The 23614-nt window shown below is 50.9% G+C and overlaps 1 protein-coding gene across 3 annotated transcripts; it reads left to right on the plus strand.

The window, feature by feature from the left end:
- Nucleotides 1-1800: 1800 nt before the first annotated feature.
- On the plus strand, nt 1801-22843 carry KLHL30 (kelch like family member 30). 3 transcript variants are annotated; one of them, XM_029069099.2, is made up of 8 exons: nt 1801-2106; nt 4134-4995; nt 8370-8538; nt 12539-12625; nt 13762-13917; nt 16241-16429; nt 17967-18112; nt 20802-22843. In XM_029069099.2, the coding sequence occupies exons 2-8, from the start codon at nt 4222-4224 to the stop codon at nt 21051-21053; spliced, it is 1773 nt and encodes a 590-aa protein (XP_028924932.1). In that variant the 5' UTR covers nt 1801-2106; nt 4134-4221; the 3' UTR covers nt 21054-22843. The 3 variants fall into 3 exon arrangements, with proteins under 3 accessions (XP_028924932.1, XP_028924933.1, XP_028924934.1); XM_029069100.2 differs by having other exon boundaries at nt 4146-4995; XM_029069101.2 differs by lacking the exon at nt 13762-13917.
- The last annotated feature ends 771 nt before the right edge of the window (nt 22844-23614 follow it).

Below are 23614 nucleotides of genomic sequence, written 5' to 3' on the forward strand. Positions count from 1 at the left end.
CATTCCCCACCGCAAAGGCTGGGGCCACTCAGGTATATCACCCATCCATCCATCCATCCATCCATCCATCCATCCATCCATCCATCCATCCATCCATCCGTCCATCCATCCGTCCATCCATCCGTCAATCCATCCATTCCCCCCGCTGCCCCTTCTGAATCCTTTAGGACCCCCATGGGGGTTGGTGTAGTCAATCAGTGGTATTTACTGAGCGCTTACCTGTTTGCAGAGCACTATGGGAGAGGGCAATATAACAGAGTTGATAGACACGTTCCCTGTCCACGGTGAGCTTATGGTCTAGAGGGATGATAATAATAATAATAATGCTGGTATTTGTTAAGCTCTTACTATGGGCCGAGCACTGTTCTAAGCACTGGGGTAGATACAGGGTCATCGAGTTGTCTTACGTGAGGCTCACAGTCTTAACCCCCATTATACAGATGAGGTAACTGAGGCACCGAGAAGTGAAGTGACTAGCCCCAAGTCACACAGCTGACCGGTGGCGGAGCCGGGATCAGAACCCATGACCTCTGACTCCTAAGCCCGGGCTCTTTCCACTGAGCCACGCTGCTTCTCTATGAATAGTATCGATCGATCGGCTACTGCATGTAGAGCACTATCCTAAGCACTCGAGAGAATACATTACAATTCCGAATCTGGGTCCGGGTTGAATTAGGACAGCTTCTAGCTCGGTGTCGGTCCTCCGTGCCTCAGTAACCCCTGGGATTCTAATGGGGCCTGAGAAGGGTTTGGAGTCTGAAGCCCTCTGGACCTCCCAGCCCTCCGGCCATCAGAACTCTCTAGGGAAGTGGGACCCAAGGACATCATGTCCAGCCTGGCCCTCCGGCAGCAGACTGTAAGTTGGTTGAGGGCAGGGAATGTGTCTACTAATTCTGTTCTATTTGCCTAAGTGCTTAGTGCAGTGGTCTGCACCCAGTAAGTACAGACTGATTGACTGGGGGAAGCAGTGAAGCACGCAGAGAGAGAAGGTGAAGCCGTGTTGGGTCATCAACATCCTCTGCGGGGTGGCCCCGTGGTGTTCAAAAACTGCCTTGAAGAGCAAGGTTGCAGGCTGAGTGTCCCAGCTTCCTCATTCTGGGTCCCGCGGCCCCATTCGGAGTCCCAGCTTGGAGGCTGCTTCAGCCCCTGGAGGAAATGTGAGGAAAAATAGATGCTTAGTTTTGCATTTGTCTAATGGATCCAGTTATCCTCTTCTTCCCCTCTTCTTCCTCCGGGGATTTCTGAGCATTTGAGTAGTGCTGGAAAGGCAGTATTGCCTGGTAGAAAGAGCACAAGCCCGGAAATCGGAAGACCTGGGTTCTAATCCCGGCTCCGCCACTTGTCTGCTGTGTGACCTTGGACAAGTCACTTGACCTCCTTGTGCCTCAGTCACCACACCTCTAAAATGGGGATTAAGCTTGTGAGCCCCATGTGGGACAGGGACCGTGTTCAACCTAATTAGCTTGTTTCTACCCCAGCACTTTGTACAGTTCCTGGCACATAATAAACACTTAACAAATACCGTAACAACAAAGAAAAACCCAACTCTCCCCCGCCCCGCCACAGTCCCTCCTTACAAGATGGAAACAAGACGCATTCCCAACTCTCTCCTCTCTTCCCTGTTTTCCCCAGTCTTCCCAGAGTTCCAACCACCCGTAGCTCTTGACCCGTAGCTAGCACCCTCTCAGCGATCGATCGATCCATCCATCCCGTCCCGAGGAAGCGATTCCTCCCCGGTTGAGCCGTCCAGCGTGGGCGGTCACCACCAGTGCTCCCGCGGGATGCTCCTGGGTGTACGACTTTAAGAGCAGGCAGCCTGACGAGAATAACTGTCAGATCCCTTCCCTCCACCCCACACTCCAACCGGGGGCGATGACTGTCTAAAAATACCTTGTCCCACCCTCCCCCGGCTGCCGGTCTCCAGCCAGGGACCGTCTAAAGAGGACTCCTTGGAGCGCTGAGTGCTTCCTTCCAGGGCTGGAAATCCGCAGGGATCTTCCACGCTGACTTTTGCTCCTTTGTGCTCCCGAACCTGATTGCGGGAGCTGATTGGATGTGACGGGCTACGAAGAGGAAGCTTCAGAGGGAAAGAAAAACCCATCTGAGGTAAGGCCCCGGGCTTGGAGGACCTGGACTCGACCAGGCCGGGAGGGAGCGGGGAACTGCGGGCGTGGATGGAATTAGACGAAGGAGTTGGGCTCAGCGGACGCGGGTGGAATTAAAATTAGGAGTTAGACTCTCGCTCCGGCTCTGGGGAATTCCGTGAGTCACAGGGACAGAGCACGGACATTTTCTTGGCTGAGGGCTGGTAGGAGAGAAAGGGGAATTGAGGGAACGCTTTTGGAACTAAAACCATTTTTTAGGAAGTGAAACCTTTAACAGCTTCAGCTCACAACCAACCCGAAGTCCTAAAGTGTGTCAGTAGAGTGGTACCTGGAAGGTACAACAGGCGTTTCCTGTTTGTCCAGAGCAGCTCCTGTGGCTGCAAGGGGGAAGGGGAGATGGGGAGAAGAGGGCCATTTTCCACTGTGGATCTCGCTCTCGCTAAAGTCCCTATTTGTCCGTCCCCGTCCTAGTTACTTCTGGGAACAAGGGGACAGGGATCGGGGGCCAGATAATTCTGGACCCGGGATCTGATTGCAGCCAGAAAGTTGGGCGGTGTCATGAGCCAAATCCACCCTGGTCCAGTTCAGATGGCCTCGGGTGGGCTTCTGATGCAAAGGGAGGCAGCCTAGATAGCTGATGCCCAGGAGAGAAGCTCTGAAATCCCCCACCATAGCCGTAATGGTCTCATCGAATGACCCCTGGGTGCAGTTTTTCTCCACCCTTCGGGCCCGGGAAATCCCTCCGAGTATATTATCAATTCTACGGTGTTTCCGGTGACAGTGTATGGATCCGAAAGCTGGACAGTGGAAAAAAACAGGATAGAAAGCACATCGATTATGTTGAAATGCGGTGTTGGAGAAGACTTCTGTGAATACCCTGGGCTGCCCGAAAAACAGACTCATGGACTTGGGAGCAAATTAAGCCAAAGTGGTCTTTGGAAGACCAAATGCCTCAACTTAGATTAGCCTATTTTGGACACAGAATCAGGAGGACTGATTCTCTGGAAAAGACACTAATGCTAGGAAAAGTCCAGGGAAATCGTGGAAGAGGCAGGCCAGGAGCTAGACGGTTAGAGACCATAAAAACGATAACGGCAGAACCGTTAGCAAGATTACGGATTACGGCAGAAAACAGAATGTTCTGGAAGAAATAAATCCATAGAGTCGCTATGAATCAGTGCTCTGCACATAGTAAGCGCTCAATTAATACTCTTGAATGGAAATACTATTGAATGAATCAGAAACGACTCAATGGCTCTTGATAAGAATGATACTGTTGCTAGGGTATTGCCCAGCTACTAACGGGGAGGACGAAATGGAATCACCAGTGAATAACAAATGGAGAGCCCAGGGTTAAGGGGCTAGAATGGCAGGGTGAGGACTCTCTTAATAACAACTGTGCTTTTTGATGAGCGCAGACTATGTGCCAGGCTCTGTATTAAACGCCGGGGTGGATACAAGGAAATCAGGTTGGTCGCAGTCCTCCGTGTCCCGCATGGGACTCACAGTCTTAATCCCCATTTTATAGCTGAGGTAACTGAGGCACAGAGAAGTTAAGTGACTCGCCCAAGGCCGCACAGCAGACAAGTGGCGGAGCCGGTATTAGAACCCATGACCTTCCGACTCCCAGGCCCGTGCTCTACCCGCTACTCCGTGCTGCTTCCCTCTATGCCGTGCTGTCTTGAAGTACCGTACTCCCAAGCAGAGTACAGTTATCTGCACACAATAAGCATTCAATAAATATCACTGATTTATCGATCGGAGGAAGGGCCAGGGAGGGGAGCTATCTGATGAGGCCAGGGAGGATGGAGATGATGCGGAAGAATCAGTCGGCAGAAAATCCCGAGCAGCCTCGACGTACGGAGGAACGTCGCGCTACGTAACCGTAGACGCGTCGTTCAGCAGACTGACTCGTCCTCGTCGCCCACTCGATCCCAGTGAGGGTAAAAGCTGGGAAGACAAGGAGGGCGGGTCTGGCCTTCTCCATCCCAGACGTTCTGTCCAGGATTGATTGCAACTTTCTGCTAGTTTCCTCCCTAGAAGGAATACTCCCGTGTGCTTCTCCATGTGAGATCGCCAGGCCCGGTGCCGAAAATCCGACCCCGGAAGAATCACCATGGTGAGGAACGTGGACGACCTGGATTTCTGCCTGGCGACCCACCCCCAGGACATCCTGGAAGGACTGCAGGGTCTGCGGACCAACCCCAAGCTGTCCGACGTCACGCTGCTCGTCGGGGGCCGGGAGTTCCCGTGCCACCGCAGCATCCTGGCCCTCTGCAGTCACTACTTCCACGCAATGTTTGCCGGGGACTTCGTCGAGAGCATCTCGGCCCGGGTGGAGATCAAGGACGTGGACGCCGCGGTCGTGGGCGAGCTCCTGGACTTCGCCTACACGGGCAAGCTCACCATCAACCAGGGGAACGTGGAGGGGCTGATCCGCACCGCCAACCGACTCCAGTTCCCCACCGTCCTCAAAGTGTGCTGCCGCTATCTGCAGCAGCAGGTGGATGCCACCAACTGCCTGGGCATCTGTGAGTTTGGGGAGCTGCATGGCTGCCCGGAGGTGTCCTCGAAGGCTCGGGCCTTCCTGCAGGAAAACTTCGAGGACGTGTCCCAGGAGGAGGAGTTCCTTCTGCTGCCCAAGGAGAGGCTGGCCCTCTGCCTCTCCGACGACCTGCTCCAGGTGCGCGAGGAGCAGAGCCTGGTGGAGGCCGTGCTCAGGTGGGTGAGGTACCAAGAGGGGGCCCGAGCCCGCCACCTGCCCGACCTCCTCGGCCTGGTCCACCTGGTCTCGCTCCCCGATCAGTTCCTCCAGCATCTGCTCTCATCGGAGCCGCTGATCCGGGAATCGGAGGCGTGCCAGTCGGTCATCTCCCGATACCGCAGCACGGTCAGTGCAGGGAGGAGGACGGAGAGGGGGAGGGAGGAGAGGGGGAAAGAGGGAGGAGGGGATGTTCCTTAGGGAAGGATTGGTTATCATCCCCTTTCTCTCCCACTGGGGATGAAACTGGAGGAATGCCAACTTAGATCAATTCCCTGAAGCTTTGAGATGGGCAGAGGGATGAGTCTGGACTATGTAGGGAGGAAGGAGGGAAAGGAATCATTCGTTCATTCGTTCGGTCGTATTTAGTGAGCGCTTAGTGGGTGAAGAGCGCCGTACTAAGCACTTGGGAGAGTACAATACAGCGTGGCTCAGCGGAAAGAGCTCGGGCTTGGGAGTCAGAGGTCATGGGTTCTGATCCCCGCTCCCCCACTTGTCAGCTGTGTGACTTTGGGCAGGTCACTTCACTTTTCGGTGCCTCAGTTACCTCATCTGTAAAATGGGGATGAACAACCTGATCACCCCGAATCTACCCCAGTGCTTAGAACAGCGCTCGGCACATAGAAACGCTTAACAAATACCAACATTATTATTACGATACAACAATAACCAGACACAATTCCTGCTCACAACAAGCTTACGGTCTAGAGGACGAGCTTACAGTCAATCACGTTAGAAAAGCGGCATGACCTCATGGAAAGAGCCCGGACCTGGCGGTCAGAGGCCTTGGGTTCTAAACCTGGCTCTGCCACCTGGCTGTGGTGTGACCTGGGGCAAATCACTTCAGTTCACTGTGCCTCAGTTTCCTCATCTGTAAAATGGAGATTCAATATCTCCTCTCCGTCCTACTTAGATTGGGAGCCCCATAGGGGGTAGAGACTGGGTGCAACCTGATAAACGTGTATCTACCTCGAAGCTTACTACAGTGCTTGGCACGTAGTAATTGCTTTACAGATACTACAGTTATTACTATTGAGCCCTTACTATATGCAGAGCACTGTACTAAGCCTTTGGTAAATTACAGTAGAGTTGGTAGGTATCGCCACTGCCCACGAGGAGTCCGGTGGAGGAGCCAGATGTTAAAACGGATTGCCGATAGAGTACAAGGATATGTACGTAAGTGGGTAAGCATCAAACTGATTAGTGGGTATGGACGTAAGTGCTTAGGCAACGCAGAAGGGAGGGAGAACAAGGTGGCGAGACGAGAGGTTGGTCAGAGAAAGCTTCCCGGAGAAGATCTGATTTTAGTAGAAGGCGAAGGGCGAGGTTGTGTCCGGCTTCCTCTGGGGCGATAGACGTTGTCGTGGGTGAGGCTAGAGGGAGCGATTTATCCTGAGGCCTTTACAGTTTTCCGATTCTCTCTCGAATGGATATCTGGGCTAGAGTGGCCTCTCGCCATCGATTTGCCAAGTACCAGGAAGATTGATTGGCAAGGGACTAAATTCTAAGCTACCTGAGTATTCTATATATTTAGTGTACGTGTCTACCGACTCTGTCATACTGTCCCCTGCCAAGTGCTTTCGAAAGTGCTCAGCCCACAGTAAGAGCTTAATAAATATGATCGAATGATGTCCCCTGATTTATTTAAACCCAGCTCCATTTGATGCCTCGCTTAAGCCCCTATATAAAAAATGTATCCGCATCTCACGTACCCATCCACCTCTCCAGGGTACGCGACAACCGAGTGGCTTGCAAAAGTATTGACCCCCCCTTGAGAAAGTTGGTTCACGCGTCATGGTACCTCTCTCCACACATCCAGTAGACGTCCTCTTTGTTAGAGTCACCTCCTCCGATTGGCTTAGAGATGGCTCCGAGGCGGCAGTCGTCTGGACCACGGATTGGGAAGATGCGGGAGCCGGGACAAGAGCGGGGGACGGGGGCGGAGTTTGGATTGCCCCCTAGAGATGACCGGGGCAAGGGGAGGGTAACCGGGCATTCCCAGGGGTCTGACAGAACGGCTACATCCTTCCAGCGTGTGTTGCCTTCGTGCTTCTTGCTGAATGGCTTTGATGGTGGCCCTTTCACTGAGCACTTTCATCTAGACTACAAGCTCCTTGAGGGCAGGGATGTCTGACTACTCTATTGCATTCTATTCTTCTAATCACAGTGAGCCCACAGTACGTACCTTTGATTGATCGATGTCTGGTGAAATCTGGGCACAAGCTGGCTCGACAAGGAGCAGCCCTCAGACAGCACACATTGAAATTCAAAGCCCGGACATCTGTCACTAGCTGAGAAAACCCCTGCAACCGGGGAGACACACACACACACACACACACACACATAAACTGATAGAGAAGCAGCGTGTCCTGGTGGGTAGAGCATGGGTCTGGGCGTCAGAAGGACCTGGGTTTCTCATCTCAGGTCCGTTATTTGTCTGACGTGTGACCTTGAGCAAGTCGTTTCACTTCTCTGTGCTTCAGTTACCTCAGCTGCCAAATGGAGTTTAAGTCTGGGACCCCCATGTGGAACAGGGACTGTGTCCATCCTGATGATCTTGTATCTACCCCAGTGCTTAATACAATACCTCACACAGAGTAAGTGCTTAATAAATACCATGATGATAATTATAATTACGTGGGACATGGATTATGTCCGGCCTGATTAGCTTGAATCTATCTCAGCACTCAGTACAGTGTCTGGAACAAGTGAGCGCTTAACAAACACCAGCAAAAAAATGATCAGGGAGCGTAGCACAGACTTTGAGAGAACACTCCATCCATCTCTCTTGTCTCAAGCAGGACTGCATTTTCCATCCTGGGGATTTGGAGAGATGCCCAGCGATAGAATTCCCAGACACTCACAAGGTAGTGCTTCATGGAAGAGTCGAACCACCCTCACCACATTTAACCGTCCTCATGGTTACCGTAGATATTAATATAAATGAATATTTACGCCATCTGTTAAGCCTTACTATGTGCCGAGCACCGTTCTAAGAGCTGGAGTGGGTACAAGGTAATCAGGTTGTCCCTCGCGGGGCTCACGGTCTTAATCCCCATTTTACAGACGAGGTAACCGAGGCGCAGAGAAGTGAAGTGGTTGGCCCGAGGTCACACCGCAGGCAAGTGGTGGAGCTGGGATTTGAACGCGTAGATCCCTCTTGCAGCAATTTAATAATAATGTTGGTATCTGTTAAGCGCTTACTATGTGCAGAGCACCGTTCTAAGCGCTGGGGTAGATACAGGGTAATCCATTTGTCCCACGTGAGGCTCACAGTCTTAATCCTCATTTTCCAGATGAGGTAACTGAGGTCCAGAGAAGTGAAGTGACTCGCCCACAGTCACACAGCTGCCAAGTGGCGGAGCCGGGATTCGAACCCGTGACCTCCGACTCCCAAGCCCGGGCTCTTTCCACTGAGCCACGTGTTTAAGCCCTCAGACCGGACCTCAGGAGACCGGGAGGATGCAGCTGACGCTGTCGGGGTGCTTTTTCTTTCCCAACAGAAGGAGAACACATTCTCTGTTGAGCAGACCCTACTGGCCCTTCCCCAGAAACTGGAGGAAGTGCTGGTGGTGGTAGGTGGGAGAGCCCTGGAGGAGGCCGAAGATGAGGAAAGCAGTGAGGAGCCTCCTGCTGTCTCCAGGAACTTCGCTTTCTATAACGCCAAGTCCAGTAAGTACCCCCTTAACGGGAGCACGGTGGTAGGATTCGGTCTGACCACTAAAAGTGGATGGGGGAGATCCCTGGCCTCCGTCTGCCCTTGGCTGACCGTAAAGTGCTTGCGGGCCCACGTCGGTTCCGGATATTTCCGCGGCCTGTTCTTTCAAAGGGGCGGTGACTTGACACTCGCGTCTATCGTCGTTGATCCATTCATTCGCCACGGTATTTATTAAATGCCTTCAGCCCAACGAGGCGGCCGGACTGTCTAGAATCCGGCACTGCCCCGCTCCTCTGCCCCATCCGGGCCGGGATTCTGCCCCCAAACTGCTGGACTGGATCCGGTGGGGCGGGGAGGGGAGGGATTCGAGCGATGACAGTTTGGCCCCAAAGATTTTAGAAAGGGGGGAAGGTGTTAGCTGTGGCTTTTGTGACTCCTGTCCTCTGGACAGTCGTGTCTGGCGAGGAGTCTGAAAACGGCTCCTTTAACCGCAATATTCTTGAGCTCTTATTACGTTCATTACCATCAGCGTGGCTCATTGGAAAGAGCCCGGGCTTGGGAGTCAGAGGTCATGGGTTCGCATCCCAACTCTGCCACTTGTCAGCTGCGTGACTGTGGGCGAGTCACTTCACTTCTCTGTGCCTCGGTTACCTCATCTGTAAAATGGGCATTAGCTGTGAGGCTCACGTGGGACGACCCGATGACCCTGTATCTCCCCCAGCGCTTAGAACGGCGCTCTGCACATAGTAAGCGCTTAACAAATACCAACGTTATTACCTTCCTTGTGTTGAAATTAGAATTGGCCACAGCGAGGTCTGGGTTCTAATTCCGGCTCTGCCCCTTGTCTGCTGCGTGACCTTGGGCAGGTCACATCACTTCTCTCACTTCTCAGGAGAAGCAGCGTGGCTCAGTGGAAAGAGCACGGGCTTTGGAGTCAGAGGTCATGAGTTTGAATCCCAGTTCTGCCACTTAGCTGTGTCACTCAACTTCTCTGGGCCCCATTTACCTCATCTGTAAAACGGGGATTGAGACCGTGAGCCCCACGTGGGACAACCTGATTCCCCTGTGTCTACCCCAGCGCTTAGAACAGTGCTCTGCACATAGTAAGCGCTTAACAGATACCACCATTATTATTATTATTATTCTCTGCAGTTACCTCATCTGTCTGTCGAGAAGTCTGAAAACAGCTCCCATAACCACAATACTCTTGAGCTCTTATTGCGTTCCTTACCGTCCTTGCATTCTTAAGGTGTTCTGTCTCTATGTAGTCAATCTTTCCTCCTGTGCCCATCTACCAACCTCCAAACCCCCTCTTTCAGATTGGAGCCCCCTGAGGGCTGGAACTGTGGCTAATTTATTCTTCAGTGCTTTTTTTCCCCCTAGTGCTGAGTAACAGGGCTTTGCACAGAATAGGTGCTCAATAGATATCAGTGAATGAATCAATAAATCAAGCGGTGCTATTTACTGAGCACTTTGGGTGCACAGAGCGCTGTGCTAAGTGCTTTGGAGAGTACATCCCCACCTTACCTCACTTCACTGATCTTCTACAACAGCCCAGCCTGTCTATTCCGCTCCTTCAGCGCCAGCTTACCAACTGTGCCCCGATCTCATCTATCTCACCGCTGACCCCTTTTCCACGTCCTCCCCCTAACCTGGACCTCCCTCCCCCTCCATTTGTGCCAGACCACCACTCTCACTACCTTCAGAGCATTATTAAGGTCTCCTCCAAGAGGCCTTCCCTGATTAAACCCTCTTTTCCTCAGCTCTCTCTCCCTTCTCCGTCATCTTAGATCTGTCACCTTTGGGCATGTGATATTCGCCTACTTCCAACTCCACAGCACTTAGGTGCATATCTTTAAATTGTGTATTATATATTGAAAATTATTCATATTTGTGTCTCTCTCCCTCTAGACTGTAAGCTCGTTATGGGCAGGGAATATGTCTCTCTCCCAAGCATTTGTAATAATAATAATAATAATAGTGTTGGTATTTGTTAAGCGTTTACTAGGTGCAGAGCACTGTTCTAAGCGCTGGGGTAGATACAGGGTAATCAGCTTGTCCCACGTGAGGCTCACAGTTAATCCCCATTTTACAGATGAGGTAACGGAGGCACAGAGAAGTGAAGTGACTTGCCCACGGTCACCCAGCTGACAAGTGGCAGAGCCGGGAGTCGAACTCATGGCCTCTGACTCCGAAGCCCAGGCTCTTTCCACTGAGCCACGCTGCTCCTCCCAAGCACTTGTACTCTCCCGGGCATTTAGTGAAGTGCTTTGATTATAGTAAGCACTCGATAAATACCGTTGATCGGCTGATCGATTGATTGACTGCAATATAACGGAGTTGGTAGACAAGTTCCCTGAATGCATGAAGAGTGAATGAATGAAGATAAGTGAAATTCTGTCAAACTCTAAAGATCTGCTGCATTGCCAAGATGTTTCAGAGATGAAGTGCAGTGGGGCATTAAGTCATGGGATAAAAAAGTTTACTAATCACTGGCTATGTCCCTCCCAGTTCACGGGTTCACCACCGAATCGTCCTCAACTGTTGCATTCGTGAGCCAATTTCTCTTTTGGCGGCGTAGTGACCGACTAAACAGCAGCTGAACTTTCCGGGGGGTGATCTGTTTGACAAATCTGGATTAACCCTACAGTGTTATGGCTGCTGACGGAAAAAAAAAAAGCTTATTTTGAATTGTTCAGGGAAATCCGGGGCAAGAGAAAGGGGAAGTCTCCCTCAGTGGGAACAGTGTAGAATTTTGAGTAATAAAGGTGCCGACTGTGCCCAATTTGGACCCGGATGTCATCGGAGCGGGAGATGACGTGATGGGCTGGACCGTTGGCATCCGACGTGCTGAAAAGCCGGGGGCCTCGGACCCTCGCTGAGCCCAGGACAGACGCCGCAGCCCCGGCCGATCAACAAAACGCCTGCCGGGGCCTGGTCGGCCCATGGCGTCAGAGGCTGGCACTCGGCGAGTAAGGCGGGCTGGGGGTCCATCCCTCCGGGAGGCGGGCATCAGCCAGGGTGGGAGAGTTCGAGCTGATGTAATGAGATGAGTTCTCTTGGCTTGACCCTCCGACGAGCAGCTGTGTCCACCCAGACGGGAGCCGGCTCGCAAGGCCGAGGGGCAGCCCGGTGAATGCCCGTGACACAATGGTCTGTTCCTTCCAGGGCGAGCCAGGCATGAGTAATCCTGGTGAAATGACGCGAGTGTCAGGGACGGACTCTGACCACATCGCGGGTGCAAGTTTAGACGGAAGGATCATCGTTCGGGATTTCCAACGATTCTGGCTTTCTCCATTATCCCCTCATTATCCAGATTAAAAGCTCCTTGAGCCGAGGGGCAAGCGTCCAAGTCCGCAGCCTTGATTGCGACCAGCCCTTCGGGAGTAATTGAAAAATGACGATAGCAGCGGAAGGGATGCTTTACTGGTACTCTAGGTGTAATATTGCCCAAGCAACTTTCTTCGGCGGAGTTTCATCTGAGTATTAATGAAAACTCTCCATCCTGGCTCCGACTCTGGGGATGTGCCGAAAAAGAGCAGAACTAACGATAGAGACTGTGCTGGAGTTTCTTAGGTGCTACTCGGCATTCAGGTATTAGACATGATGCTTCCCCGAGGTCCCCAGGATAACATCTGGTCAGAAAGGAGGCAGAAAACAGAAAGCTCGGACGCGCCGTAGGTTTCAAGCGATACCCGCCGAGGAGAACAATTCGATTTTATGCCTTAAAGAATGAACAGATTTCAGAGCATCACAAGCTGGCATCCCACCTCTGTCTAGCCACCCTTTGGATCTTTGGTCTTTTATCTACTTGGTAAAAATTAGGTAATTTCCATTCCCGGCAGCCTGATTGGCATTTGCAGTTGACGTACTGAGCGTAGGGGTGGGTAAACGCCCGAGGCTTGCTGGAGGCCAGAATGGAGAAAATTCCGGGCCGCAGTTCCGGGTCTCCGGTGAATGTGTCGTGACCCCATTCCCCGATCCCCATTCTCACTCTGTTTATCTTCTTGCCAGAATGCTGGACGGCCCTTCCTGACTTTCCCGATTACCATAAGTGGGGCTTTTCTCTGGTGGCTTTGAACAATGATATCTATGTCACAGGTAGGCTTGAGGGACGGAAGGCTGTAGGGGTGGGGAGGGGAAGGACAATCTGTGGCCGTGACAGAGTTCTAAACTTACATTCGCCTGGCACTGCAAATCATCTTGTTTCAGTCCCTTAGCTGTCTTTGTTGTTTTAAATTGAAGTAGAGAAGTCAAGTTGGGCTGGCACCCCTCTGATTCTGAGCCTGAACCACTAGTTTCCTTGGGAAATCAAATGCCTCATCTACAAAATGGAGCTGCACGATACCTATCGTCCCTCCTAATTAGAATGGGAGCCCCATGTGGTTCAGGGATAATAATAATGTTAATAATGTTGGTATTTGTTAAGCGCTTACTATGTGCCGAGCACTGTTCTAAGCGCTGGGGTAGACATAGGGAAATCAGGTTGTCCCACGTGGGGCTCACGGTCTTAATCCCCATTTTACAGATGAGGGAACTGAGGCACAGAGAAGTTAAGTGACTTGCCCACAGTCACACAGCCGACAAGTGGCAGAGCTGGGATTCGAACGCATGAGCCCTGACTCCAAAGCCCATGCTCTTTCCACTGAGCCACGCTGCTTCTCCGGGACTTCTCAGGGACTGCGTCTAACCTGCTTATCTTGTATCTACCCCAGCGTTAAACATAGTGCTTCGCATGCAGTAAATGCTTAGTAATAATAATAATGAGAAGCTGCTTGGCGTAGAGGATAGAGCACGGGCCTGGGCATTAGAAGGACCTGTGTTCTAATCCTGGGTCCATCACTTGTCTTTACCTCGGTTACCTCACCTGTAAAATGGGGATTAAGACTGTGAGCCCCATGGTGGGACAGTCTGATTAGCTTGTATCTCCCCAGGTGCTTAGCACAGTGCCTGGCACATTGTAAGCGCTTAACATATACCATAAAAAATTAAGTTCTTGATTTTCACAGAGCTCTTCTGTGTTCTTCTCCATGATTATTACAGATTCAGCGATTCCCCGCCCCCTGAAATGACGTAGTTGTCCCAAACTGGTCAGTAGCCCTGATCGTAGCCTCTTTCAAATGACAGTAATCTTAGATTATGTCAACGGGTTCAAGGGACTCAGAGCCATTTTCCTATAGAGGACCAGTGAGAGCAAAATCTGCATTTTCCCGATCACTGATGACTTCTCTTTGTAGGAGGATCTCGAGGCACACAGGTGGACACCTGGTCCACCACCCAGTCCTGGTGCTTTCACCTGAAAGAGGGCACCTGGAAACCTATCGCACCCATGCTGAAACCCCGCACCAATCACGCCAGCGCGGTCCTCAACGGAGAGATCTACGCCCTGGGTGGTAGGCCATTTACCGACTTTCTCCCACAGTGTTGTTTCTTACTGAGAAGCAGCGTGGCGTAGTGGATAGAGCCCGGGTCTGGCAGTCCTGGGTTCTAATCCTGACTCTGCCACTTGTCTGCTGTGTGACCTCGGGCAAGTCGCTTCACTTCTCTGGGCCCCAGTTACCTCTTCTGTAAAGCCGGGATGGAGACTATAAGACCCACGTGGGACAGGGACCGTGTCCATCCCCATTTGCTTGTATCCACCCCAGAGCTTAGTACAGTGCCTGGCACATAGTAAGCGCTTTACAAATGCAATAACAATAATAATACCGAGGTCTCGCCGAGGCCATTTGGTTTGGGGAAGCAGTTCCCTTGTGGAAGTCTGGGCGGCTTTCAGAAAACAAATCGGGCAGTTTTGATAATTGTTTCCAGAAATGATTAGATCTGCAAAGAGGCGTCAAATGTCCTTACCAGGCCATTTACTGACCCTGCCCCACATCTAACCATCCACACCTAGAGTCGGGGCCAACTCATACTTTTATGATGGTTTGTTGGCCAGAGGAAATAAAGGAGGAAGGCTCACAGCTAGCATGATTTCCTCAGACTTCCCACACCCTTTTCACGAGGAATCTCGCTGAGAAGCATGCATTTTGGGGGATCATCCGTCAGGGAAGATATCTGAAGCTTGACTATGCCATCATTCCTCGGGCCTAAGCCCTTGCCGAGTGACAGAAGCAGCCACGATGGCCACCTTTGGCCAATATGCCCCAGCCAAGGACCCAGAAAACCCTGCATATGAGCCGCCACACCGACTCAGTAGCTTTAAAGCACTCGGTCAACTTGCCCCCTCCTACCTCGCCTCGCTCCTCTGTTATTCATTCATTCATTCAATAGTATTTATTGAGCGCTTACTATGTGCAGAGCACTGTACTAAGCGCTTGGGATGAACAAGTCGGCAACAGATAGAGACGGTCCCTGCCGTTTGACGGGCTTACAGTCTAATCGCTACAACCCAGTCCGCACACCTTTCTCCTCTAATGCCAACCTTCTCACTGCACCTCCATCTCGTCTATCTCGCCACCGACCTCTCGCCCACCTCCTACCTCTGACCCGGAACGCCCTCACTCCTCATATCCTACAGACATTTACTCTCCCCACCCTCAAAGCCTTATCGAAGGCACCTCTTCTCCAAGAGGTCTTCCCCGACTAAGCCCTCCTTTCCTCTTCTCCCACTCCCTTCTGCATCACCCTGACTCGCTCCCTTTATTCATCCCCCCTCCCGGCCCCACGGCACTTCATGTCCCTATCTGTAATTTTATTTATTTATACTAATGTCTGCCTCCCCCTGTAAGTGCACGGGATACGGTTCACACTGATGCCGGATCTAAGTTCGTGTGATGCGGTTCGTAAAGTTACCGATGATGCAAGGCACGCAAAGGCTATGTTTAATGATGGTGTCTGTCAAGCGCTTACTATATGCCAGGCGCTGTTCTAAGAGCCGGGGGAGATACAAGGTAATCAGGTTGTCCCACGTGGGGCTCACGGTCTTAATCCCCATTTTACAGATGAGGTCACTGGGGCACAGAGAAGTTAAGTGGCTTGCCCAAAGTCACACAGCAGACTAGTGGCGGAAACGGGATTAGAACCCACGACCTCTGACTGCCAAGCCCCGGGCTCTTTCCGCTGAGCCACGCTGCTTCCGGAAGCACCCTCACACCCCAGTCGGTGCGAGGAGACGCCGGGACGGCTTCACTGGGTAACGGAGGAAACGCCGAGGACCGACACCGCTATCGAGTCATTGTGGCATCTCAATGGCAAGGGGGAAGCGGCACGTTTTTATCAGCTGTGCTGATTTCAAGTGCAACGGTAGAAGGGAGGCGGCTCTGGGCATGTTATCACCTTGGGAAGTATCCTCCTGACCAAGTCTGGTATTTCCCCACGGTCCAGTCTTCGGTGCTTGTCCTTGCTCTACGAGATAAGGACTAGATTCCTGGAGTTGGGCCGTTCTGCACCTGGTGTGGGGATGCGGTTATTTTTTATCGGGAAACTTCCTCTTCCTCCCAGGAATGTGAATCAAGGGGCCCACGGTGCTCGCAGATATAAGCTGCGTGGATTCAGGCCTCGCACGCTAGATTGGTTAAGAGCCACTAAGAGCCCTCCTCGGTCTTCTTCCGAGGCTTTCCCCTTACAGCCCCCCTAGACCGTAAGTTCATGCGGGCAGGAAGTGTGGCTGTTACAGTGTCATATCGTAACAACGCAACCTTAGAACAGCGCTCGGTAAATATGATTGACCGCCGGACCGGCCGATTTCTTCTCCCTCTATCTCTTCTTGGCCTGTAGGCACCACCATGGACATCGTGGAGGTGGAGAGTTATGACCCCTATAACGATTGCTGGTCTCTCATCACTCCTGCCTTGAAGTACGTTAGCAACTTCTCGGCCGTCGGATGTCAAGGGAAGCTCTACCTCATCGGCTCTTGTGCGTGCAAATATAACGCCCTGACCCTGCAGTGCTATAACCCAGTCATAGGTAAGTAAGGATGTTTTGTTTTGTCGTCTGTCTCCCCCCGTTTAGACTGTGAGCCCGCTGTTGGGCAGGGATGGTCTCTATCTGTTGCCGAAGTGAACATTCCAGTGCTCAGTACAGTGCTCTGCACATAGAAAGCGCTCAGTAAATACGATTGGATGAATGAATCTAATAGCAGGGTGTCTCCCTTGTGGCCGCAGAAGCAGTAAGGCCCCCAGCCAGCTTGGCGTAGTGAGTAGAGCGTAGGCCTGGGAGTCAGAAGAACCTGCCTTCTAATCCTGGATCCACCACACGTCCGCTGTATGACTTTGGGCAGATGATCGAACTTCTGAGTTACCTCCTCTGTAAAATGGGAATTAAAAGAGTGTGAGCCCCATGTGGATCAGGGACTGTGGCCCAACCTGAATACCCAGGGCTTAGAACAAGTGTTTGGCAAGAAATAAGTGCTTAACAATGACCATAATTACTATTATTATTATTGCTGACAGGAAGTTGGGTTCCTTCAAATCATGCGGTGCAGGCGTGAATGATCCATTTAGGAGAGTGTGTAGATTTGTAACTTAAGTAGCAGAGGTGCCGACCTCACAGCAGTGAGGGAGTCCGCTGGCTTTGTGAAATTGGCTCCAAGTATGCAAAGCCATTAGCTTGGACTCCCCAGACTTTTGTTCAGGATGCGTAACTGTGTCTAGCCTTACCCTCTCTTTGGTCCCGCAGTGGGTCGAGAACGGGAACTGAGATTTTGGTTCCACCTTGTAATTATAGCTCGCTGTGGACAGGGAACGTGCCCATCAACTCTGCTGGACTCTCTCAAGAGCTTAGTACAGTCCTCTGCTCGTGGCAAACACTCAATAAATACCACCGCTAACGATGGTAATAATAATAGTGTTTGTTAAGTGCTTACTACGTGCCAATCACCGTATTAAGCACTGGAGGTAGAAATAAGATAATCAGGGTACGGTCCCCTGTTCCACATGGGGTTCACAGTCTGGGGAGGATGGAGACCAGGTGTTTACAGATGAGGTAACCGTACAGAGGCACGGAGAAGTTCGGTGACTTGACCAGTGTCGTGTGACAGGCGAGTAGCGGATCTGGGATTAGGACCCAGGTCCATTAGGCCACACTGCTTTGCAGATTGCTGGTTTCTGGACTCTCCATTGCCAGGGCAAAGATTCCTCTAACCCCTGCCTCTAGAGCATCCTGAGGACAAAATGTCCCCCCGTCTCACCCCTGCCCAGCTCCCCCAGGCCCCAGGATGAGCGGGAGTCGGGAACCGAAAGGAGGTGGGATTTAGAGACGTAAGATTACTACACGAAGGCAGCTCCACCTGGTAAGGATCTGTTCCGGAAGACATCAAGGGCTGCACAACTATTTCCTCGCCTTCCTATTCCTCACCTCTCCTCTTCTACTGTAGTTATCCCTCTTCTCTCAGTGGAGTAACTAGAGCTATGGTATCTGGTTGTCGGAGTAGGGGTTCAAACCTTCCATCTCCATGTGAGGATACCGGATGGCCGATTCCAATGCCGGCATGTGGTTCTTACAGATGTGTGGAGTGTCATTGCATCTCCCTTCATCCCAAAGTACCTGTCCTCTCCTCGCTGTGCCTCCCTGCATGGTGCGATCTATCTCATCGGGGACAACACCAAAAAAGTCTACGTCTACGACCCGGATGCCAATCTGTGGCAGAAGGTAGGTATACGGGTATGTGCGGACAGTGCGGTAGATAGGAGATAATCCTTTCCTGGGAAAGGCGGATCATGAAATGATCACTCTCTTGCTACTGCCGTCTGACTGAATCAGCCACCTAGTAGAGACGGAAAGAGAATAACTCATTTCCATTTCGAGGATGGGGGCCACGTCTACCAGTTGCCTTGTACTCACCCGGGAACACAGTATATTGCTCACAGTAAGCACTCAATAAACCTCATCGATCGACTGATTCTAGTCTTGACTCTGAAATCATTTAATTGGACGAACGACCGAGGAGGCAGGAACTATCAGGCCCGAGAAATCTGTTTTGGCCTAACGCAAAGCAAAACTCCTTCAGTTTCTTGCTCCCAAACCAGCTGACTCGAATAGCACCGGAGTGGTCCTTGGTCTCTCGGCTGCGAGCTCGGAACCTGTGAAGTCTTACTTGGTTTTGATTTGAAATGCTTTGCACCTGTTCCGGAGTCCCTGAATCACCACTAGAGAGTTGGAGACACCGCTTCCCCATCCACCCCTTCCCCAGGCCCTGCTGCTGTTTACGAAGCTGTGTGTAATGTTGTTGCAGGCTCGGGTTTCCCAGGATCATTCCGAAATCCCGCCGCAGCTGTTCACATGACGTCAGCGCTCAGCTGACGGAGCTGACCCCCCATTACAGGGCAGAGACAGGTGCAGAGAGGGCCTTGCCAGTGTTCCCTTCCCTTGCTTTCTGCTCTAGGAATGTCGGGAGACGTCAAGTTCTCTCTCTCCTACTAGTTCTGATTCTGGATCGGCTTTGGGAATCTCGTTAGCTTAACAGTCGTGGTTTTTACCAACCCATTCATTCACTCCTCACTGACTTCCCTCCATCTTGAAGGGAAAGAAGAGCATGGGCCAGAGGACCGTTGATGGATTGATTGCTGTGTGACCTTGAGCAAGTCACTTAGCTTCTCTGTGCCTCTATTTCCTCCCCTGTAAAATGGGTATTAAATCCCCATTCTCCCACCTACTTAGAACGCGTGCCCCAGTGGGGACAGTAAAGGGTGTCTGACCTGGTTATCGGATATTCGCTTAGTACAGAGCTCCCGGTACAAAGCAAGCGCTCAACAAGTACCACAACTATTGTGTAAGAGAACTCCTAGGGATAGATGTCACAGAGTGCATTGGTCACCTTTTTTGGGATTCATACTTCTTCTCCAGCCCCACGCATATGTGACCTACCCGCTAAAAATGGGGCTACCAAGAAGCCCAATGAGGAGTTTCACCATTTAGCACATTATCCTAAGCTTCCTATTTCTAGGGAAGTATATAAAAGGTAGCCCTGGAGGCTCTGTAGGATCATTTCAGCCTCCTCCTGGTCCTATCAGTGGATCCCTTCCTTAGGTGATGGGATATGACCAGCTCGCTACACTGGCTTGGTTAGGTCAGCATATCTTAGGCTAGGAGGATATCATGTTAATTTGAGAAGGGGAGGCCCCTGGCAGTGATTATCTATTAATCACCCCGGAAGGGTAACCTTGCTCCAAAAATTCTGACATGTGCATCCTGACATGAGGGGATTGTGGAACGACTGAGGAAAGTAAGCTAAATACTACGATTATTGTGGTGAGTGCTAGGAATCCCTTTGGCAAGAAATATGCCCCCTTCTAACAGGTTCAGACTGCACAGTTGCCCAGTTCTCTAGTATTAAGGGGACTTAAGATCGTCAATGAATTTGGCACCAGTTGACTGGACCTCAGTCTCCCCACATTAAGGAAAGACTCTGAAGTTATGCTGTGCTTTCCCGAGTGCTTAGTACCATGCTCTGCACGCAGTAAGCGCTCAATAAATGTGATTGAATTAAAGTGCCCTGGATCCCTCTCAGCTGCCCTTTGCCGAAAGGCTCAGAGTTTGCCTATGGAGCCACGTCTCTGAAGTGAGAGCCGGGGCCTTGAATTCCCCTGACCGGCTGTGTTTTAGTAAACGTCAGTCTCTGTTCTCCGAAGGGGGCCTCGCTCCCAGTGTAACGGGGACCTTCCATTCATTCATTCATTCAGTCGTATTTATTGAGCACTTACTGGGTGCAGAGCACAGTACCCAGCGCTTGGGAGAGTACAGTGTAACAATAAATAGACACATTCCCTTCCCACAACGAGCTTACGGGCTAGAGGGGCCTCTGACTAGACCTCTGGACTAGAGATTCCCTCTGTTTACCCCAGCGCTTAGCACAGCGCTCTGCACATAGTAAGCGCTTAACAAATACCAACATTATTATTATTGTTAGAGAATCACCCACGGGCTTGACAGGACCAAGTCTAGGCCTGCAAGCTCGTGTCACTTTGCACACTGTCTCAGGTGTTGAGGCTGGGTTGGCCTATGTGGGACCCCGTGCTACCCTGCCTTCACGCCTTAAAGCCTGTCACGTTTTTAAATGGCATTCGTTAAGCGCTTACTAGGTGTCAGGCACTGTACTAAGCACTGGGGTAGATACAAGATAATCAGGTTGGACCCAGTCCCTGTCCCACGTGGGGCTCACAGTCTTCATCCTCATTTTACAGAGGAACTGAGGTACAGAGAAGTGAAGCGACTTGTTCAAGGTCATACATCAGACAAGTGATGGAGCCGGGATTAGAACCCCGCCCCGTGCTTTTACACTAGGCCACGCTGCTTCTTCTTGCCCCTGAAACCAGCCCTCTCCCCAATCCCATCACTGCAGGTGCAGTTGCTCCACAGTCTGCACGAGAACGGAGGAATGGTGTCGCTGGGAGGCAAGCTGTACGTGACGGGAGGCCGCTGGCAGGGCATGGACGGCGACTACCGGGTGGAGATGGAGGTTTACGATTGCAACAAGGACGTCTGGACTAGGGAAGGGGCTCTGCCCTGCCTCTGGCTCTACCACGGCTCTTCCTCCATTTTCATGGATGTTTCAAAGTGGACAGAACCCTTTGTAGGGACCCGAGTCCACTGAGCCAGTCCAGCGCCGAGCCCTGGACCACAGGGAGTGTCGGCGTGTCTCCGCACCCTGTTTCCCTCCATTGCGTTTGATCTTCTCGTTATGCCGGGCCCCTCGGCGGGAGATTCACAGACCGTCAATCTGGATCCTAGTCAGGCTGGTCCCATGTCCCTTTGCCTCCAGTGGGCTGGAAATGGGACCTGCAAAGGCTCGGTCTAAAATGATGTCATTCTCTGGGGCAGAGTTAAAGGAGGATTTTCCTAGAGAGCGAGCGTGAACACGAAGGGGCCCCTGGTAAGAAAGCGGGTACAGATTTTGTCGTGTAAGAGTCCCAGATCACTGACTTACTGATGGGCCAAGTCAAGGCAAAGTGTTCACCTCAGCAAGTGGGGATGGGGGGGGGGGGGCGATAGGAACGGTTTCAGGACCCAAGGCAGTCTTAACTGGTCTTCTGGGTTTCTTAAACAATTAATTTACCTCGCCTGAACATCCATCTACTCCCAAAGAAGGGTTCCCCAACTCAAGGGTCAGGTATATTTTTGTATCAGTTCTCACCCCACGGCTGGGGACACTAAGGCACAGAGTAGAGAAGGGGGTTAAGGTCAAATCTCACCCCTGGGAAGGCAGAGAAGGCAGAAGAGAAGAAAGAGACAGCGAGAGAGAGGAAACACACTTCCGCTAATTGTGATAGAAAAAATGAGGCTGATTCTGTAGTTTACTGAGAAAATAAGCAGCTGCGAGCATGAGAAACTTCTTTTTTAATAAACGGCAAGATACTTCTAGCCCAGACTCTTTCAGCCCTGAGGAAGGTCCCTCTCTACAAGATCACTTAGCTCTTCACCCCCAATTCCCCCAGCTAAATGACGGCATGTCTCTTGACCCTCAGATTTTTGCATTTGACCTTTCACCTTTCCCCCATGGCTAGTTTTAATAGCTTGCCTCTATAACTAGAGATGGGTGTTTCTTATTTTCCACCTGCAAATCTGTGAAAACGGGGCAGTTGATTCAGCTCTTTGCCATTATAAAATGCTGTAAACATCCCTGCATTGCGCTTAGTCAACTTGCAACCAAACCGTTTCACAGTAAAGGAAAAACTCTGTGGCTCCTAGCCCTGCAAACAAGTCCTCTTATTCATAATTATTATAATTAGTAGTAATAGCATTTATTAAGGGCTTATGGTGTGCAGAGCACTGTACTAAGCAATGGGAAAAATTACCCAGGTAGGATCTCCTATTAAATGCTCCAATAATTTACAGCAGAGTTGCCATACCTCTGAATTTATTTTGTAGTCCCCGGGTGGAGAAGACTGCCTGGTCAGGGAGGTAACTCTCAGAGGATTCTGGCCCCAAATTTCCAAAATTCTCGGGGGACAGCGGGACAGTCACAAGAGGAACAAATGCTTGTATCCTCATAGAAATTGTCACCCAGAAACTCTCTACTTGAATTCTTCCCATGAATGGAGTTTATCTGTGACTCAGTGTGCTGTTTGGTGTGCTGGCTTTCATTTTTCTCTTTATTTTTTAGTGACATATTTCCTGCTAATGGTCAGAGCTAGAAGAGAATTGCCCAACTGGCTTGAATTCTATTCAGGTACACTAGAAGTACAACTCAGTTTGGCTTCAGCATGAATTCTCCCAAGACCCTTGTTTAAAGCACAGGGTGAAAGACAGGCACCTCCTGGCCTGCAGCTTCTTGCACGGTGTTTTCTTCTGTCCACATTTCCTCATTTATTCAACAGCACCTCCTCGTTTTCCATATTTTTTTTTTTAAGGAAGAAAATAAAGCTTTTTCATTTGGTTCTGGCAGGGTTTTTCACTTTCTATTCTTCTTTCAAATATAAAAGCAGAAGTGTTGACCGTTGGCGGGCTTTTCGATTTGAATATGTGGTAAGTGGCGTGTTTGGTGTGGGGGAGAATTCTAGGGTGGGGGGCTTATAGGGGAGAACAGAGTGTCAGATTTGTGAAAATATCTAAATCAGAGATTTGGAGAATTAATGTTAATTCCTGTATCACTTAGAAAAATGAATAATCTGATAACAGAGATGAAGTTTTATAACATTCGTTAAGAGTAAGGAACTTGTAGATTCTATAGATGAGAGCAGCTCTAGCGGAACAAATGTTTCTCAAGTGATGATTATTACTATTCTCAGGTAGCCCCTTGACCAACTGGCGAATCCTGAAGTGGCTTTTGGTGGGAGTGTGGGAGTGTGGGGTCCATCATATTTTTTGAGCTTCTCTTTGAGCACTGGACTAAATTCTGGGATGAGACGAGAGATTAACTGGGGAACTGTGATTTTACTGCACGAAGTTCTGTAAAGTTCTAAAACTCTAAGAGACCCAAATAACTGTGGTATTTGTCGAGCGCTCACTGCGTGTCTGGGACTCTACTAAGCGGCGCTGGGGTGGATACAAGCAAATCCCCCATGGACTCAGTCGTAATCCCCATTTTAGTTGAGGGAACTGAGGTACAGGGAAGTGAAGTGACTTGTCCTAGGTCACACAGCAGACAAATGGCAGAGCTGAGTCGGGATTAGAACTCAGTAATAATAGTAGTGGTAATAAAAATTGTGGTATTTA

The sequence above is a fragment of the Ornithorhynchus anatinus genome, chromosome 7, assembly GCF_004115215.2.
Source record: "Ornithorhynchus anatinus isolate Pmale09 chromosome 7, mOrnAna1.pri.v4, whole genome shotgun sequence".
Taxonomy (NCBI): domain Eukaryota; kingdom Metazoa; phylum Chordata; class Mammalia; order Monotremata; family Ornithorhynchidae; genus Ornithorhynchus; species Ornithorhynchus anatinus.